Source organism: Rhamphochromis longiceps, linkage group LG20, assembly GCF_057381845.1.
Source record: "Rhamphochromis longiceps isolate RC_006_pf linkage group LG20, R_longiceps_female_GT1.1, whole genome shotgun sequence".
NCBI lineage: Eukaryota > Metazoa > Chordata > Actinopteri > Cichliformes > Cichlidae > Rhamphochromis > Rhamphochromis longiceps.
Genome location: NC_140576.1, coordinates 5,861,002 through 5,880,710, shown reverse-complemented (window position 1 = coordinate 5,880,710; position 19,709 = coordinate 5,861,002). Strand labels below are relative to the sequence as shown.

At 41.4% G+C, this 19,709-nt stretch overlaps 2 protein-coding genes across 5 annotated transcripts in view; one reads left to right on the top strand and one right to left on the bottom strand.

Annotated features, from left to right (window-relative positions):
- Positions 1–12,127, top strand: part of LOC146644771 (band 4.1-like protein 1) — a 53,378-nt gene extending 41,251 nt beyond the window's left edge. The window contains exons 11-24 of one of the 4 annotated variants that reach the window (XM_085394078.1): positions 421–596; positions 855–1,081; positions 1,705–1,743; positions 2,836–2,865; positions 3,289–3,444; positions 3,823–4,890; positions 6,066–6,116; positions 6,521–6,928; positions 7,819–8,040; positions 8,129–8,188; positions 8,370–8,459; positions 8,575–8,655; positions 9,341–9,457; positions 9,566–12,127. In XM_085394078.1, the coding sequence (XP_085250204.1) occupies positions 421–596; positions 855–1,081; positions 1,705–1,743; positions 2,836–2,865; positions 3,289–3,444; positions 3,823–4,890; positions 6,066–6,116; positions 6,521–6,928; positions 7,819–8,040; positions 8,129–8,188; positions 8,370–8,459; positions 8,575–8,655; positions 9,341–9,457; positions 9,566–9,571 (2,731 nt within the window). In that variant the 3' untranslated portion in view covers positions 9,572–12,127. The remainder of the gene's footprint in view (positions 1–420; positions 597–854; positions 1,082–1,704; positions 1,744–2,835; positions 2,866–3,288; positions 3,445–3,822; positions 4,891–6,065; positions 6,117–6,520; positions 6,929–7,818; positions 8,041–8,128; positions 8,189–8,369; positions 8,460–8,574; positions 8,656–9,340; positions 9,458–9,565) is intronic. The other 3 variants (XM_085394079.1, XM_085394081.1, XM_085394080.1) reach the window with 3 other exon arrangements.
- A 3,175-nt stretch (positions 12,128–15,302) lies between these two features.
- cntn3a.1 (contactin 3a, tandem duplicate 1) overlaps positions 15,303–19,709 on the bottom strand; it is a 91,773-nt gene continuing 87,366 nt past the window's right edge. The window contains exons 21-23 of the mRNA XM_085393419.1: positions 17,590–17,702; positions 16,484–16,652; positions 15,303–15,677 (exon numbers count right to left, since the gene is read on the bottom strand). Coding sequence (XP_085249545.1) covers positions 15,586–15,677; positions 16,484–16,652; positions 17,590–17,702 — 374 coding nt within the window. The 3' untranslated portion in view covers positions 15,303–15,585. The remainder of the gene's footprint in view (positions 15,678–16,483; positions 16,653–17,589; positions 17,703–19,709) is intronic.

Below are 19,709 nucleotides of genomic sequence, written 5' to 3'. Positions count from 1 at the left end.
AAATGCCCATGATAAGTATAGGTAAACTCATCAGACAGGATATGATTAGCTTAGATGAAGAGAAACTGTTATGAGAGTCAAAAGTTATGATTTAAAGACTTTAGACATGCTGTTAATGAAACACAGGTGGGCTTTGATGAAATCATGAAAACTCATGAAAACATACGAATGTTGGGAAAACGGGAAACACAACGAGGTCAGACTGGATGTCAGTCAGACAAACTGATAAAAGACTGAGAGAAGGGCAGGACTAAATAAAGCACAGAGTGCTAATTGGGTAGCAAGACACAGGTGGAGGCAGGAGATTCTTTAGTTAATTCCAGTAAATTTCCAGAGAAATCAATAAATAATGGTTCCGCAAAGCCCTATCGAATATGTGCCACATATATTCATTTTTAAGTGAACTGAACCTTCCTGCAGGTTGGTTTCCCCAGAGCCACCTCCCAAGGGCTTCCTGGTGATTGGCTCCAAGTTCCGCTACAGCGGGCGGACCCAAGCCCAGACCAGACAGGCTAGCGCTCTGATTGACAGGCCCGCTCCACAGTTCGATCGTTCTGTTAGCAAGAGGTACCTGCTGCCTCGAAGCATTGACGGAGGTAAGAACCCAGACTCTTTCACTGTCGGTATGGACATTTGCCGTGAGGCAGTTTGTTCTCTCCACAGAGTAAAAATATTTCAGCAAGAATGTTTGTTGATTTTGTGTTGCAGCCCTCAAAGTGAAAGGGGCCAGACGTTCCTTGTCAAAAACAAGAATTAACATTAGATTTAGATATCATTTTATGCGCAGCGCATTCAAAAGCTTAACCTAAAAACTCCTGGTGTTTTATGGTTACCCTCCACTTGCTTTCAACCAGCCTCGGCTCTTGGTGACAGTATGGACCAGCTGTCCCAACGAAGCTCCAGTGAGCGCACACAGTTCATGTCTAGAGAAGATCTGGACCAAGAGGGCAGCCTAGACCTGGACCACGATCAATATCATTATCAAGACCAAGATCAGGACCACTACACAGATCAGGAAGACGATCAGAAGCCGACACTGGGTGCCAATATCTCACCACCGACCAAGACTTTGGAGCTGAAGGTACCAGATGAGAGGACAGACTTGAAATGCACAGAAATCCGACTTCATTCATGCTCTGATTTTCATAGTTCAAAGCTGTACAAACAAATTACATGTCATTGTTAAGAAGAAGAGAGTTTCTATTTAGCCACAACCGATCAATCAGCAGTGCAAATGAAATCAACACATCTGTTAAATAGGATGCTGTAAATGTAAAAGCTACATCGCAGTTTTGAGGACACTGCAGAGAAATAAACAAAAAGCAATTAATCTGATTCATTGGGAAAGGTAAACAGCACACTGTGCATCACAACTGAAAAATATCTCACATTAACTCATCTTCTCTTTCCTCGTTCCTTTTTTATTTAAGAATGTAATCACCTTTCCTATTTTTCTCTCCTTGGCTTAATTAACCTGATTCCCGCTCTTCCGGTTATGAGACTTCTCAGTATGCACCTTCTTTTCTCATCATTTTTCTTAAATCATCTCCTCAAATCTAACTCGACCTCTTTGTAGTACATAAAACGTCTCTAACCGAGCACCCTGCCTTTAACCAGTAACATTCTCTTTGTATCACCGTAAACTTAACAATCTTAGCTAACCTCTTCTTACATTTCTGTCCTGTGCCTTGTGCTTTCCTTCAGGGTGAGGAAGCAGGCTCGCCTGTAGACTCAAAGCCAGAGGTATTTTGGTATTGGACTTTGGTGTCTGTATACGTGCTTTTTTTTTGGTCGTTCAAGGTCATGTGCTCGTGCACTGTGTTTGTTAAGCACGACCTGTCTTATGCCTGTGTTGTTTGTCTGTAAAAGAAATGTTATTTCTTTTGATTTCATGGTTTCCAGGATTTCGCTAGGTATAATCCGTGGAAAATGCATGAATTGATTTTCAAGAAAAGACGAGAAATATTATATATAGATTTAATCAAGCTTTTTGTTTTATTTCGTATTTTCCTGCTGGAAATAGTTGTTTCACTGGAAAGAATGATTCAACTGTAATAAGCATTTTGATGCTAAAAAGAGTAAGACGTCTATTGAAGAACTGACTTATTTTTCTCGACTTGCAGCACAGTTTCACCAGCATGCCTCTGCAACAGTGTCCCCGTATGACATTAGAGGGATTGTTTGTCACCAGCAGGATAAACAGATGGCCTTTAGGCACTGTAGACGATTCAGTGAATCGGTGTTTCCCCACTTTGCAAATCTACCGATCCACCAATTAAACTGCCCCAAAATCTACATCTTTGTTTAATTTAGAAATATATTTATTTAAAAACCATCTTTCTCTATGCTCTTATTTGTTTTGTAAAAGTCCTGTGCAGGTAGTTGTGGTGCTGTTTTCTTGACTACTGCAGGAAATATTGGCATCACATTAGTGGCTTAATGGACTCTTTGTTTGTGGTTTTGTAATGCCTTCCCATCAAATCTTTGGATCAAGAAGTATGGGAATAATCCTCCTCCAAACCCTTAAGTTCAGTCAATAAATGTCTTCATTAATTACCAGTTGGCTGAGACTGAAATGGATTGTCCCTCTCTTCTTGGCAGAACATTAAGTGGCTTAACAATCACAGTCCAAAGCCTCAGTGGTGTCAACTGTTTCTGTTTGTCAGTCTGGCTGCCTGCCTTTTTTGACTCACCTGCAGCATTTTACCTCTTTGTCTCTGCACGCATCTGCTCTCTTTCCCCACCTCCACCACCCCAAACTCCTAACCCTTCTGCTTTGCTCGAAAAAAAACCTTTCACTTCATGTCGCTTGCCCCACCTCATCTGTCGGACAAGGAACTGGTCACCCTTCGGCCTAAACAGGAGGTACAGCTTGTCATCTCTTTTTGGCATGAGACGTGTGTGACTCTCATCAGGTGTTCAGTGTTTGTTTGTTTTGTTTTTTGTATTCATAACTGTACCACTCGCAGTTTGAAAACAGGAGTCAGCAGTGGAGCTCCTGAAAACAGATATATTTTCCTACAGAGCACATAATCTTTTATGCGCTTTGTACATTTTCTGGTCATATCTAAAGCCTTTATTGGCCATCCACGTGGTACAGTTTTTACTTCATAAAGAAAACAATCCGTCATGCTACCTACCTGATCAGACAGAGCTTGGTTACGATTGTTCATTTTCCAGTTAAATCCAAATCGACTTCATTGTGCTGTGAACCAGAAATAGACTTAGAAGCTTTCTATTTATGCTGTCTTTTTTTTTTTTCTGTTTTTCCTTTCACTGTGTGAGTAGCAGTTCTTGGACAAACCAGAAGACGTTATACAAAAGCACCAGGCCAGCATCAACGAGCTGAAGAGGGCTTTGAGGCAGCCTAACAGCAAAATGGCCCAGAGAGAGAAACGCATCTCTTCAGCTACTCCTCCTGGAGGGACTCCGGAGCGGAAACCAGTAAGAATGACATTCTGTTTCCAAGTTATGGCACATACTATCATTGTTGAAATATATATATTACCATTTTCTAAACAGGTTGTATTGGTCCTAGGCCAACATATATATATCTTCACAGAGTATGCCAAAATTTGGATTCCATTAAACCAATTCACAGAAAAAAAAACCTAAAAATGCTTTAAAATTTACACAGTGATACCCCCCAGTTGTTTTTCTTTGGGATTTTTTTTTTTTGTGTGTGTGTGTGTGTGTGTGTGTGTGTGTGTGTGTTTTTTTTTACAATTCTTCTTTACAATAGCAATGTGGGGTAACAGTAATGAATGGAAGAGCCGTTTATCTAGTTAGGCTAATGAAACTGTCTACTCTATGTTAACATAGGCGACCACTGACGCCAAATTGATTGACAAGCAGGATGCTTATGAAGGAACACTGGACTCTTACTCTTACGTGGAAAAGAGTAAGACCTCTTCAGAGGGTAGAGACACATTTGCAGTGACATCTTGGACTGAAGCGAATATGAACAATTGCCAGACACGCCCAGACTCTGGAAGAAGTCGACATGGAACATCTCCAAAGCGGGAAACTGAGTTTATTGCAGCAGGACTAAGAGATATGAACCCCATGGCTGGTACAGTAGCAGCTAATGGGCATCATGAATCTGTTCAAATTCGGAGAGCCATTCAGGAAAATGGATATGAGTCTCCACCTGAGAAACAGGCAAGAGAACTGAAGAAGGATTTAAGACATGGCCACTTTGAGCATCGAGAGAGGCCCAAGAACTTTGAAACTCCAGTGGCTTGGGATTCTGTCCCAAAGGGCAGTGCTTCAAGACACAGTGAGGCTTGGAAAATAAAAGACCCAAGCCCTGTGGGAGAAAAGGATTGCAACAAAACGGGGAACTCACACACAGAAGTAACAAAAATAGTTCCTCTCAAGCCGCAGAGATCAAAGAAGTCTATAAATAAAGAGAACAAAGATTTAAACCCTCAAACGCACAGCCAGCCTGACAGAGGCGTCTTTGGTGCTGCCGGGGATGTACAGATGACAAAATCTTCCTGTGAGTCAGGAAGGAGACTGGATGATAATGCTGTACCACTGTCTGCCACAGATGTTGTCAAGGAAAACACAATGGACACCAAATACCAGGGTGAATCTACAGCGTTGTATCAGCAGCAAAGTCAAACACATCAGCAGATTAGGAATGAGTTTTTCGGACAACAGGAGCTCAGGGACTGCAGGGACTCTGCAGGCCAGTGGACGAGAGGAGGCGTTGCATTTGAAGAAAATTCTCAAATCACCTCAGAGTTTAGCGCCAAATTTCCAGCAGCTCCCCCACGCACTCTCCCCCTGAAAACACAGTGGTCCCGAGACAGACTGAGCAACATGGACAACAGCCACATCCACCACAGGACGCCCAACCAAGAAACAGCCAAGAGGAAGCAAGCGGTAAACCATCTGCCCCCCTTCCCCCCCCAACCTGTTTGTCAGTCATCGGAAAGTAAAGCATTGCATGAGCTTCAGGCGATGTGGTGCAAATTGTTTTTGCCATCTAAAAACAAACCTTCCAAAAAAAATAAAAAATCACACACACGCATAAACTTCAGAATTCATGTGGCTGTGTATGAGAAAGCAAAAGTTCACGTTCCTTCGCATCGCCTCATTGACCGACTCAGTTCACGTCCATGGCCTAGGGGGCATTTTGCTTTCCCTTCTTCCCCTCCGCAAATCTTGACATCTGCTTGGCCATTTCAGAACGCTGTGGGCCTTTAAGCAAACTTCCCATTGCTTAAGCTTCAGGCGTCCCTTCTATCCCACCTTAACTTGTCACGTTAATACCTGGTCTCTCCTTCCAACACTCAGAGCGAGGGTGACTGCTGTTGCAAGGAGCGCAAGACCTTTTTCCACCATTTTTTTCTTTGAAACCTCTTTTTCTACATAATTTGAATCCTTTGTGTAAATGGCTGAGGAGGCCATTTGAACCAAATGTTCTACCTTGGCACCTCTGCAGCAAAGCAGAAAAATGAAAAAGACGATTAGATGTAATCACTGGCTGCAGAGCTGCCAAACCTCTTCAGGGTTCAGGCTTTCATATGCCGCATTTAAAAATATGAATACCTTTTCCCTGAAAGGGAATTTTGAAAAATCAAACCTTTCAGTGCATGGCATTACCATTGCACTTGCAGTCATTTTTAATGATGTCAGCCTGTGAAATATACCCAGTTTGCATGCTTTTGACTGCAGCTTAAAGGCTTTGGAGTTTGGGGGATCTCTCACATTGTGTGTTTATCGTGCAGGTTTAGGAAAAGCCCCAAAGTTTATGAATGACTTAGACATGTTTGCTTACAGATAAGAACTCAACAGTGCTAAAGCGACATGCTTAATAGCGGTGAAGGAAGAACACTGCAAACTCGGGCTCTCCAGATATCAATTCTTTCATCATGTGCAAAAAGCAGAACTCGACGTCAAAGCAGTTTCAAAGAAAACTTTTTCTAACTTTTATTTTTGGATATGCTTACACACATTAGCTATAGGGAGACGGTATAACTTCTGGCTGCATTTCGGTGAATTCACGCATGCTTTCATATCGTTGTTTGCTCTTTGTTTGTTTGCCTTTTCCATAGGAGACACCTCCCACCCCTGCTATCCATGAGGAGCCTCTCAGTGAAGCTTCAGTGAGTCATCCCTCGGCTCCTCTCATATTTATTATGTAGTCACACCTTGGGAAAAGAGTAAATAAACTACAATTAGATATTTGACAGATTTTATTCAAGCTGCTCTTTGAGGCGTGTTTGTTTTTGTATCCAAAGCGTGGAGATAAACGCACAAAAGCACAGCCCATAAATTCATATTTAATCAAACGGGGAAACTGAATATTTTAAAGTGCCAGCTCGACATCATGCCTAAATCTGATATCTAATATTTTGTGCCGCTGTTAAATGTTCAATAAGCATGTTTCCATGTTTAATTGTGATCAGAGATCAGAGTAGAGAAGCTAATGTATGTACTTTACATGCTGTACATTGTCTAAAAGTGCAGGAGATAAACCACATCGAATTATCATCTGTCTCCTCTATAGAGGGAACCATGGGAGAGGCGCCTGGGCTCCGTATCAGAGGATGATCAGGACCACGAGATCCTGTACTTGAAGGAAACCCACCTGGGCATTGAACGAAAATGTTCCAGCATCACAGTCAGCTCTACATCCAGCCTGGAAGCTGAAGTAGATTTCACCGTCCTCACGGACCTGTACACAGGCATGGAAGAGTTCTCCAGGGGTATGTCGGAGCTGGGAGAGAGGGATCTGTCACCTGATGGGGGTCTGCGCTTTGGCATCGACATGCTCCAGCAGCAACAGCAGCAACCCTCTGAGCCACCTCCTCCCTTAGTATCGGCTCCTCTGTCCAGAAGAACCAGCAGCAGTCCTCCAGCCAAACAAATCCAGGCTGAAGAAGTCCGACCAGAAGTCAAACGGTCCGATGTCCAGGTAGATCAAAGTTTTCAGATCAGCTGTGTAGAACCACTGAGAAGTGTCTACTTCTTTGGTTTGTTTTGTTTTCACACTGCGCTATTTTTAGGCACCTGAAAATATGCATCTTGGCTCCTTTTTAAATTCAGATGCCAGTGCAGGAAAGAATGGGTGTTAATTTGATCTGAAAGCAAGTAGCATGAAATCATTACTCCACAGTTTTATCTCTCTGCATGTTTGTAACCGGGCACTTGAGAAATAAATAAAGCCAAGCGTGAATGCAATGGAAATAACAGGAAGAAAAGAGCTGAATTCCTCTCCTCCCCAGCACTTTTCCCATAACACCAACCACATCCATGCTCTGCGTCTTTCCCAAGTTTCCCAACAAAGTGTGATGACAAGGTAGTTGTGGGTGAATTCATGCAAGTTTATTCACAAGGCTGTGGTTTGCCTGTGCCAGTGGGTGGTCAGAGGGAATGTAACAAAACAGAAAATTATGGGTTCATGATTTGAGTTGTAAAAAAGCTGGGCGGCTAAAAGTATTCAAGCTTCTGACACCTCTAATGCACTAAAATCCACAAATGAGCAGATGAAGTGACTGTCATGAAATATGCAGGAAAGGGATGTGCTTTTAGTTTGAAGTTTTAAAGAAGGTAAACGAAAGAAAACCCACTTTGTTCTTTTCCTCGTTTTTTATGTTTAACTTTTTACTAAAGTAAGATATCTCTTAAGCTTCCAAACTTCAGACTCTCAGGTTGTCTTTTGCTTTCTGTTCTGATTAAATTATGTTCCTTTTCGCAAACAGGGGGCTTTCAAGCCTTTTAAAAACCTCCGTTTCTGCACAGAGTCTCAGAACAACACTACGAACTATACACACTCTTAATAATATAAACATTCCTTCTCTTAAGCCTGTAGTTCCCAAAAAACCAAAGAGATCAGTCCCCGTGTCTTCATCAGTGGACCGAGATCAGTCACACAGAGAAGGCAGTCGTGTCTCTGCCGCCACACCACTGAGCAGGGAGGGCAGCGATATCAGGCCCACGCCAACAGTCAGAAAGACGGACATCAGGACGGAGACTCAACCCAATGGGTCAGAGGTCACCACGACCATCGTGGAGTTCACGGATCAGGTTAACTTCATATTTCACTGCTAAAAATGTACAGAAAGGTAGACCTGTAAAATATCTGGACATAATCCAATCAATCTGTCTGTTTCAGGATCACGGCATCACTGGACTAAGTGAAGTTTCTTACTCTACAAGACAGAGCGTTTCTCCTGTGAGTACAGACAGGGGGACCTCTCCAATTTTAACTCAATCTGCAGCACACTCCTTCTTGTTCTCCAGGGTTCAAACCTACTTACAAAGCCCAAAGACACGAATTCAGGAACACACATCTGACTGAATGTCATAAAATATGGTTCATGTGTCTTTGTAATATTTGCCTCATGCCTCCTCAGGTGCACAAAGGCAGTCTTGGCAGAGAGACATCAGGCTCTCCCATCCTCGTCTCTGAAAATGTTACCTCAGCTACCACTCATGTTACAAAGGTAGAGAAGCTCAAGTAAAACTCACAAAGTGCACATTTAATTTATAATTTAGTGCCGCTCATCTCCTTTAAATGTTAAGGCTGTTAAAAGAAAAGCTGTTGTCTGTATGCTGCAGACAGTGAAAGGAGGATACTCAGAGACCAGGATCGAGAAGAGGATCATAATCACAGGAGACGATGATGTAGACCAGGAACAGGTGAGCAGAAATTGACAAATGAGCTTTGTTACCTTGGCACCCCAGTACGGTTCAGTCTTTATATTAAAGTGGTGTGATTAGCTCGCCTGAGAACAGTGCAAGAGACTAATCAATTTGTACATGACTGAAGCAGAGGAGTAGCTAACTTCCTGGCTACGTTTTCATAGTGTATGCATCCCTCATTGTTCATCAGCTATAAAAGCTTTTTGGTTAAAGACGGGCCCTTCTGAGTTGCTAGACAGTTTTTAAGTGTGTTTTGTGATTTTATTACAGCAAATCAACTTTTTAGCTGATTTTTATATAAGAACTCACAAAGCCTAAGGCTAAAATGTTAGATTCTTTAAGTGGGCAAATACATTTACTGACTAGATAAAATATAAAATGAGCATTTGGGTATCTAAAGACCAATTTTTAAAATGAATTGTAATTCCAGCTCCCTTTGCGAGCACAAATCAGTATTCAAAGGAGCTTGCAAAGAAAAGCGTCTGGACTGTCCTTACGCTTTTCTTTGCAAGCTCCTTTGACTACGATGACCTGGATTACTGAGAACCTTCACAGACACAAATTGGTATCTGAACCTGTGTTCTGCTTTTGTAAGATACAGAAAAGTTCCATAAGGTACTTGGGTGGAGGGGTTTAAGCAATTCATTTCATTCAGGACACACACTTCACTCTTTCCTTTCAGGCTCTGGCTATTGCCATACAGGAGGCCAAGCAGCAGCATCCAGACATGCAGGTGACTAAGGCAGTTGTTGTCAGGGAAACAGAATCATCCACTGAGGACCGACACGGTGCATCAGAGGTACAGCTGGCATCTTGACGCCATGCAACAATGGATGAGATTTTTACATCCTCTAAACTCTTTTGAGGTTAAGGGATTTAACATCCACGTCTCCTTTCTTTGCTGCAGTCCTGATTTCCTGAGACGAGAGTGCCCCCCTTTGGACAAGAAGCGTCAGTGCCCGACTTGAAATTGCCGCCCACCATCCCAGTCGATTAAGGACTACTGCCTGAGGCGCTCTGCCAGAGCCTCTTATACAAGTTCACACACAAACCTGAAACAGGACTCTTCAAACGATTTAATTTGTATTTGAACGTTTCATTATAGAAATCGTCATCATGTTCAACAGAGTGACTTTTTTTTGCAGTCAGGCTTCACAAGTAAGAGAAAAAGAAAAAAAAAAACATTTATTAATTTTACATGGTTGATAACATGCCACAAGAATTCCAAACATGTGGAAAAATTTCAGACATAATTCAAGTAAATTCCCTGCAAAAAATCTCAGGGTCTATATGTTCAAATCACTCGCTTTGGTATTTCTAAACAAAAACAGAGAACACAGGGAATTCATTGGGAAAGGGTTTTATTTAGATATGAGTGGCTTATACTCTCATCATGTAATTCCTGCTGTGTGCTAAAAAAAAAAAAAATGTGTTCACATTGTGTCACTGAGTAATAGAATCTAGTACATGTAGCTCCAGTACTGTTAAAGCATCCAGTCAATCGCAGGGTTTAGTGAAAACTGTTTAGTTTTCATAGCTAGTCAAATAAACAAATATCATCCCATCGCACTGAATGATGAAAATGCACTGATTAGAGACGACTGCGGTCCTCTGGAGGCGTTTATTCGAGTGTTAGCTATCTAGTAATATTTGACTTCCTTTAAACATATCTCACCTCGACGTGTGGGTGGTAAGTATGCATATCTGCATTTATGTCTTGACATTAGGAGCTGTTGATACACAGTGTACCTGTTGTATTTATTCAAACAGTGGCAATGTAGTTTCTGAGCATGCTGATGTTTCAGAATGAGCCCAGTCTCTCTCCTCTCCCAGCCTTTAGATACGCGCTCAGAACTCACCTGGATTTAAATCCTCATTGGCCGTTGTGTGTGTAGTAAGTAAGTAAGTACATAGAGTAGGCTTACATTCCTTGTTCAAGTCACAGAACGGGCTCCTGCATCAGTAAAAGTAGTGTCTGAGATAACTTTTGCATGATGATGATTTCTTTTGGATGAATGGACTGTAAATGACTTCAGTGGATATTAACTCATCATAAGGAGCGATGATTCTGTCAACGACGGGAACACCCTGAGAAATTACAAAGCTGCAGAGACTGAATTGTTAATAATCTAAAATCTTGAAGAGAAATGATGCGTGTTGGCGAGGGTGGAAAAAAAGTGGGAAATGTCAAGTACACAGTACACTCAGTTATGACAGCACACTCGATTATTCTGTTGCAGCCCTCTTACATTCTCATCTCTTCTCAAACCGCTGGTGATGTTCATCTGGTCCTAACCTAGCCGTTTTCTACTTATTTGCCAGTGAATGAACATAATGTGGCCCACATAATGTGAGCTTACGTTCTGCAACCAAGCTGAAATGGCATTATGCATCAGAGCTCTGCCGACGCTCTTTCGTGTAAAGTACCATGTTAGAAATAAGATACACAGTAGGAGACGCATCTTTGGACTTTTAGTTGTGTGTGATTTGGTACATGGATGTTAGAAGGATGCTGTAGAGATGTAACGTGCCAACTGAGGTAGCAGTCAAACTGTACAAACCCTGGTTTTGTATGAAATAACTTTATATGAGCAACTTTTAATTACAAAGTGTCAGAAGGTCAAATGCACACATTTTTTGGTATGACATGGTTTCCCTTTAAGTATACTGTCTTTAGCGTTAAAAACAATATATAACTTCTGTATCTTTTTCAGAACTCATATTTTATATATAGACCAATACATGCAGCAGAAAATTCAAACAATTGATAAAAGAAATGTCAAAAGCTGCCACTCAAGGTTTATGAGGAAATTAACAGGCTTTCAGACACTAAACTATACCGTCTATGTTCACGTGTCTAGTGTAACTCCTTTTGTGTTCCTTATTTTGGTTCCAAAGTGATGCTTAGTCATGGATGTGGGTGTCAAACTGAAAGGTGGAAAAAAGAATAATGCAACCACGCATACCTTGTACTGTATATTTGGTGCTGTTTAGTGGATCGTGAAGATGTATAGTAGTTAATGGAAATGGGCTTGATGTACACTAGGGGGCACCTGTTACCTAAAAGAAGCCAGCTTAGCTGCAACATCAAGCATACCCAGCTGAAGTCCTTCTCACCATCCTTCACTGGATCGACCAGCATGGTCTGACTTACCTCTCTCTGTCCAGAAAAGGCCCACTCACGGACATGTGACAATGACCAGACTGTAATAACCAGACTGTGAATAATCGCAGACCCTCGACTGTGGCTGAGACACCTGGTGCCAAAGTCTGATTGAATGACCTCTGGCAGACCCTTAAACCTAACCTTGTCCTTCTGTACAGAGTTCTCCTTCTTCTCCTCCTCCTCCTCCTCTGCAGCTTCATCTCTTCTGCTCTGCTGCTTTCCACTGCTTAGTGCTGTATCCTTGCTGTACATTGTACTTGCATTCATTTGAAAATGAATAAAGACAAGAGAAAAAAAACAAGGAGAACAAGATAAATGACAATCCCTCTGTTTGATCTGTGTCTCTAATACTATACTAGTGCTGTAAATGATTAGAAAGACACGGTTCAGGCATGCGTTTCTTTTTCAGGCAGTGAATATTGCATATTTACCTTTTTTGCATTTAAGTAGTTTCTAAGTTTTAGTGAGGAGTTTAATGAGGAGACACAATTCAAATTTTAGTTTCTGCAAAAAACACCTGTATTTGGAAATCTGGGAAAGTTATCCATAAAACAGTTTCAGGAACATGCTTACACACACACACACACACACACACACACACACACACACACACACACACACACACACACACACACACACACACACACACACACTAACATAAAATATATTCTCTTTGTTTTTTACTCACCCAACACACATACATATACCTTGCTTATACCAGGTTGGATCCCCTTTTGCCTTCAGACCTTCACATCCATGTTGACATGATAAAATGGTATAGATCTCTCGGCTGCACATTCATAATGTGAATCTCCTATTTCACATCCTGAAGGTGCTCTATTTATTTGGGAATCGGTGTTACGGCCCTAGCAGGGCCTCCTCCTGAAGGTGCCTGTGTGGGCGTGTCCCACTACCTCTTCTGCCTGAGGTGTCACCTTTCCCTTTTGTGCAGCTGACTCTCGTCAGTAGTTAAGGAGATTTAAGCCCAGGGAAAGGTGAGCTCTGGGCCAGAGTGCCAGAGTGCGGTTACAGCTAGTGAGCTGAATGTTTGTGGTGTTTGCAGCTAGTGAGCTGTGTGTGTGTTTTTGGTGGTTTTCAGCTAGTGAGCTCCTCTTTTTGTCTTACTTTGTGCTTTATTGACCAACGCCTGAGAGTTGTTTGTTTCTTAAATGGTGATAGCGGCTTGTCCGTCTCTTTTAGTTAGTATTAATAGAAACTTTAATAAAGCACTTTAATTTAACCCTTTTGCCTCCTTGACTCCTTTTTCTGACCCGGTCACTTTTTGTTACTTCCCCCTCACCGCCTAGACCCCCCCCCCCCCCCCCCCCCCCCCCCCCCCCCGGGGGGAACGTAACATCGGTGACTGGAGGCCGTTTGAGTACAGTGAACTCACTTTCATATGTAAGAAACCAGGCTGAGATGACTTGATGTTTGTCACATGGCACATGCTGGAAGCCGCCATGATTAGATGGGTACACTGTACATAACAGGATGGAAATTGTCAGTAAAATTGTTCATGTAAACATACAAATGTCAAAAGAATGCAAATAGAAAATGAATGGAGCTTAAGAACTTTTTTAAGTTCCTTTTTTTGTTTTTGTTATTTTTTTTGCTACTCTTTTATTCAGCTTTGACAGATGTGGTTGCCAGCATCTCATCTAAGTTTCAGATTCCACTTGGTGGAACATAACAAGTGGAGGTTTCCAACCTAACTTTTATTAGTGGAACAACACTAGAAAATAAACCTAACACTCTGATAAAGGCTTGCATTGCACAAGAACAATGGTGTTTTATTGAAGAGCTTGCCTAGGGTGTTTGTTCATCCCAATATACCTTTAAACAGAACTCCTTTTGGCAAGCTTCCTAAATATAAAGCAATACTGACCTGATGTGAGCAAGAAACTCTGAAGAAAAAGAGTCCATGAAGCTCGTGCAGTTCAGATACACCATTACAGGTTGTGTTTGGTTAAGCTTAATGCTGCACAGTTTCAACCAGTTTATAGAAATCTGTATTCACAAATGAAACAATTACATTTCATTTAACTGCATGCATGAATAGATGTATGAAATTCAATCAGTCATGTGACTGTAGGTGATCCCACAGGCTGATGAATAACAGGAACTGATAGATTTTGGTGTGATGCAGAAAGTAGAACCTGTTCATCTGGACAACTTTTTTTGTTTGACCTCATAACAAATTAAATAACAAATTAAATATCAGATTTTCTGCTTGGAAAATAGATCAAATGAAAACCTGAACTTTCACACTTTTCCAGAGCGGTGATAGAGTTGAAAATTCCATAGAGAAGCAATAAGTGGGTTAGGCTGGTTTTTGTTTTTTTGTTTTAATTTTATAAGGCTCTGTTAGAAATGTGAAAATTATACCCATATGGGTAGTCTGATGGAAAAACCCAGCACTTAGATTTTGAAGTATGCAAACTCTCCACTTCAGACATCAATAAAAGAAACAAGGAAAATGACTTTATGTTTATTAAAAGCAGGTTGTTCCGTTTCAGACACCCTAAGCAAGGTACACACACTGACTGATTTCATGCCTAACAGCGGCTGACAGTAAAGTACTCCCGCTACTTTGTAATAAGCTGGAAACGTCAGTAAATATCTGCCACTTATTGTATTACAATGCTCATTATGAAGGACAGAAGACAAAGGCCTGTTATGTCCTAAAACCGCCTAAAAAACATGATCTAAATTAGAGCATGACTGAGCCAAAATACAACGTGGATAAAGAAAAGGAGTATAAATAAAACCTCTTTTGAATAATAACAACGTGGGATATAACCATAGGACTTAAGGCTCAATTTGGGACCTGAGGATTTCATACATACGCGACATGTGCGACAACGCAGCTGACATTATTCGGCGTGCCTTTGTTGCACACTTTTCATAGATGAAAGAAGAAGATGAGACATCAATTAGTCAACAAAGATCTGCTGTTTACAGTGGAAGTAATACTGGGATGGACACGCAGCATTTTCTCACAATACAACAGGTATAACTGAACCTTGTAGGCTCTGTACCTTTGGTTCCACTCAGTTTCATGGCAGCTGAGGTTTTGATGTGACATAAAAGCATGAATAAAATACAGGTAAAAGTTACAAAGGTCTCAGATTCTGGTTGTCATAAAGCAATGAGACTTAGCTCCCTGCTTTTTAGCAGGGGATGACTAACAGTTGTTTTTTCCTCATTAGAACGCAGGAGGTTTTTCAAAGACAGCAGGGAAATGGCTTCAACCACTTCCTGTCTCAAATTAAGCTTAATGATACTCACTTGCTTTAGAACTCCTTCACTCTCTGTCATGTTTAAATCCCATCAACCGAGAAGAGTCCAGTGGAACATACACATCTGTTTAATAAAACCTGCACAGCCTCTTAAGCAAGAACATATACACACATTCTATTGTGGCCTCCAAGATGAAAACCATACGAGAACATCCACTGGTTAGAAAGAAGGTGAGTGAAAAAAAAAAAAAACGTCTTCAAAGAGACTGCAGTCGAGCCACAGTGTCCTTTCAGTTCCATAAAAGCAACTTATGAAAGAGCCAGTTCCTTTCAGTAACCACTTTAGAAAGGTGGAGGAAAAGAATCTTCCCCACAAAGCGATATTTGTAGAAAGAAGAGGAAAGACACAGTAGTGCAGGAAAGGGAGCAGGTGGGAATGTGGCTGTCAGCCTGTTGTTGTCTTTGACCTGCTTTTTCTCCTCTTAATAAGCAGCTGCAGAGCCTGGTTCCTGCAGACATTTGTCATAGCAGCGTTCTGGCTGTGATGATTAGGGCTGCAAGATTGGCCGTGGGGAAGGCCGAGAACTCCGAGGCTGCTCCCGCGGCTATGACGTCTGAAAAACACAATCAAATCAAAATCCAACAGGCGCTTGGTCTTGCATTTAAAAAGTCTGGCGTGGTCTAGAAACGCATGAAAAAATGTTAGAAGGTCATTGAGTGCAGACTTTTACGTGATAAATTATCACAGAGCAGAACGGCTCTACATTGAAGTACAAAGAACTGATGCGAGATGCGAGTGCGTGCACTTATCAATAGATGGCACTAGTATAACATATTCCGTTATGGGGGCGACCCGAGTTTCAAAGAGCTGGACTACTGAGGCAGGCAACAGCAACACACATAGTTTGATCCAAATGGCACATCCACTCTCAAACAACCTCCTGGCCATACTTGGAGAATGCTGGAGACCATTATGTTGTTGATAGTATGTCTCCCGGTCTGCGGATAAGAGACTATTTTAGAGGTAATGTGAAAGAGGAAATTACTTATTTGAAGACTAATATTACATCAATTAATTTGGGAAAAAAAAAGCTTCCTAAAAGAGTTTCTCGGATAACAATTTATCTATTTAATGCAGCTGCAGGGTGTGTTTGTACAAGTGCCAGGCTTGCAGTATGTGCATTGTTAGACTCGCACGGCTTGATCAAAAGAAGTGCTGTCACAGTGTTTCTCTGCAGCGAAACTAGAGGACCTAAATTACTTCCACTCAGAAAAGGGTGCTGAAAAGCTAAAGTGGATATAATTCTTTCCTGAGCGTGCACAGGTATATGCAAGGGCCTTTTTCTGTATGTCTCAACCCCAGCTTGAATATATTCATTCTCACAAAAAGAGAGAAAGAAATGTTTCAGGACTGTCCTACCTGCTATCTTGGGGATGGTAATCTGGCGGCTGCTGATCCCTTCACCTCCCTCACTGAAAGGTTTAATTTGGATTACATAGCCTTGGTTGACCGGCAGCGACAACTCCAAAGAGGTGTTGTTGGTCTCCACCACGTTGGGACGACTGTGTTTGTCCTGGCTGTACATCACCTGAAGGAAACAGAGTGCGAACGATGATAACAGAGTGTGGCGTGGCATGAAGGCACTCACAATGCGACATATGAGTGTTTTATTTTTCCTTCCTAGCGCGCTGACAGGAAAATCTAAGTGTGAGCTGCAGCTCGGCAAGTTGGAGTGAGCAGTATCTGAAAGTTAACAAGAACGAGACTCTTGGAGGAGAGGGCTCAGTAGAGATAAGGCAGAACTGCCAGAAATCTTCAGTCCTGACTTTTCAGCTGCGGTTTGGATGCATCTGCCCATTTTAACGCACGCTAAGCTCTCCACTTTCACTTCACTTGTAACGGGAATAATGCGACTAAGACCAAGTCTTCACACTTTTCGCCTGTTTAGCGTAGGAGGCTGCAAATTCGTGCTCCTATTTATTTACATTTACAAGCCAAGTGACACTTGGAAAGACAGATGAAGATAAAAACCCTGAAGCAGTTATTATAATATCTATTGTGCACTTGATGCTGCAGTGGCAAGTTAAATGTCACAATACGGGAAGATGAACGCCAATAAGATTTTACTTCGTACATGCTTTTCCTGAGATGACTCGCTCAGAACAGTTGTACAGTTTAAACTATGTGGCTAAAAATAATGGGTGCTGTGGGTGTTTGGGTTATCACAGGACCGCTGGTTTAAGGCGAGGAGGCAATTTGTGTAGGACTTCCGAGGTTAAACTGAAATGCTGCAGAATATTACACCAATGCAGGGGATAAAATGAGGCTCCCATTTATTAATAACACTCTGAGAAGTTCATCAGCACAACCAGTGTGTTCATAAATAACAGCGTGCTCTAATGAAGCAAATGGACCAAGTAACAGTCTATCATTCTCTGTTATGTTACTATCTATAAAACCCTTTACTTGTCAGCTTTGAATTGATTCTTGCTGAGGCAGTCTACCGTGGAAGTGTAAAACTTTACCTTATATCCTGTGACTTCTGACTCATTCTCCAGGGCGTGCACTTGGTCCCATTTCAGGATGACCTTGGAGTTGGAAGTGTTCCACATAATTTTAACTGGGGCTTGACTGGGTGCTGAGTGAGGACACAGGGAGCAGGGTAAGGGGAAGAGGGAGAAGAAAAAAAGAGGCTGTCAAGTCGATAAACAGTCACGAACCAACTAGGGCTGAACGATATATCGCATTTGCGATAATATCGCGACATGATCAAGTGCAATTTTCTAACCGCAAAGGCTGCGATTATACTCTGGACATGTCCAAATTCATGGGCTGCATCCTCCTGAGGCCGCATTTGTAGACCGATTACGTCACAGCGACGCGCCGAAGGCTGTCCAAATTACTACCATATCCCAGAATTCATAGCGCGGCCCAGCCAAACTCCAGTTTCCAACAATGGCGGCCGCTACTAAGTTTTAAAATTACTCATACTAATCTTTCTGGGTCACAAAATAAACTTTTAAAATATTTTCAGGCGAGAAAGTAGTTGTGTAAACATCAAATATCTGCTCGGTTTATCAAGATATCCCATATTTGCAAAAGTGCTTCGACGTTTTCAGAGGCGTCTGCTACCCACCAGCTCGACAGCTAGCCGGGAGCTCGAGGGTTACTGATGCGGCCGAGAACGGCACAACTCCCGGCACATCATTTTCAGATCACTGCGGAGTTTCGCTGCTCGGGTTAAACGTAATATATAAGTCACTTAGACAACCTAAAAATGTTATTGTTGGGCTTTTTTCAGTGTTTTGTTTGTTCGTGAGTAAATCGGTTTGGCTGAGATTAAAGTTATTAGATTAGATAAAATAAAACTTTATTAATCCCCCGGGTGGGTTCCTCCTTGGTTTTCACACAGCTGACTAAACGTCAAACAGAAAACTTATTAAACAGAAGTATGAGACAGTCGAGAATTTACGCCAGTGTCTGGTTATATTTTAGATAGCAAGAAGCAGACGGCCGAGTTTAATAAACTCCACCGAGACAGCGGTGATGCTAATCAGAACTAGCCTTCTGATTCAGAAGGCTAGACCGTCCAATTTCACGCCTTTAAACTTTAAAGGCGTGTTTGTGTGTGTTTATACAATTGCTATTATGTTTGCACTTTATGTGTAATGTTACTGACTGCAGAGATCAGTAAGATGTGTGTATTTTTTATTTATTAGTTTTATTTATTTAATATTATTTTTTAATTGAATGACTGTCTAGTAGTTCACAGATGTCGAAAAACTGAGTGTGGTAAAGCCACTGATTTTTTTTATGTATATTTCTGCAATCTGCACATTGTACTGACTTTCATTTTAATGTTTACACCAGGGTTCCTTGTCAGCACTTTATGCTCAGATGTTTGTAAGCTAAAAATAAACTATTGTGTATGTTCAAATATACTGTTGTGATTGAAGAAGTTAAATAAAAATGTCAGTCATCAATTCATGCATCACCTCATGTCATCATAACAGAGGTCTGTCTTCCAGGAAAGAAGTTTAAAATTAATGTAATATAGTATTGGCCATACTATATGATGTATTGCTTGTCTTTGTTTAATAATACAGAAGACAAAGACCTTAAAAAATAATCGCATATCGCATCGCAATCGCAATATTGGGGCAAAAAATCGCAATTAGATTATTTTCCATAATCGTTCAGCCCTAGAACCAACTCAGCATGAAGGAGATTTCTCATTATCAGTTTATCATCCCACTGTTAGGAGTGAGCAGTGAGAACAATCCTATTTTTTTTAAGTTAATGGGGAAGTAACAAAAAGCCATGAAAGATTTGTATCATGTTATAACGAGAATACGGCGATTTATATTATTTGCGCATGTGAGCATAAGATTAAAGACATATGTCTGACAATTAACGCTTTAAACCATTATCCACAACTTCAGATTTTCTTGCTTCTTTCTCAAACGTTTGCATTCACATGACATGAGATGCACTGCTGCAAACGGCAAACAGGGACTCAAGTATAGATGTCATAACATAATAACATAAATAACACGGTGTGGCAGAAACTTACGCCGACACCTGCTTTGACGTCTGTTACTTTCACGCTCTTTGCATCAGTAAGATGCCAGGACACGAAGCAGCG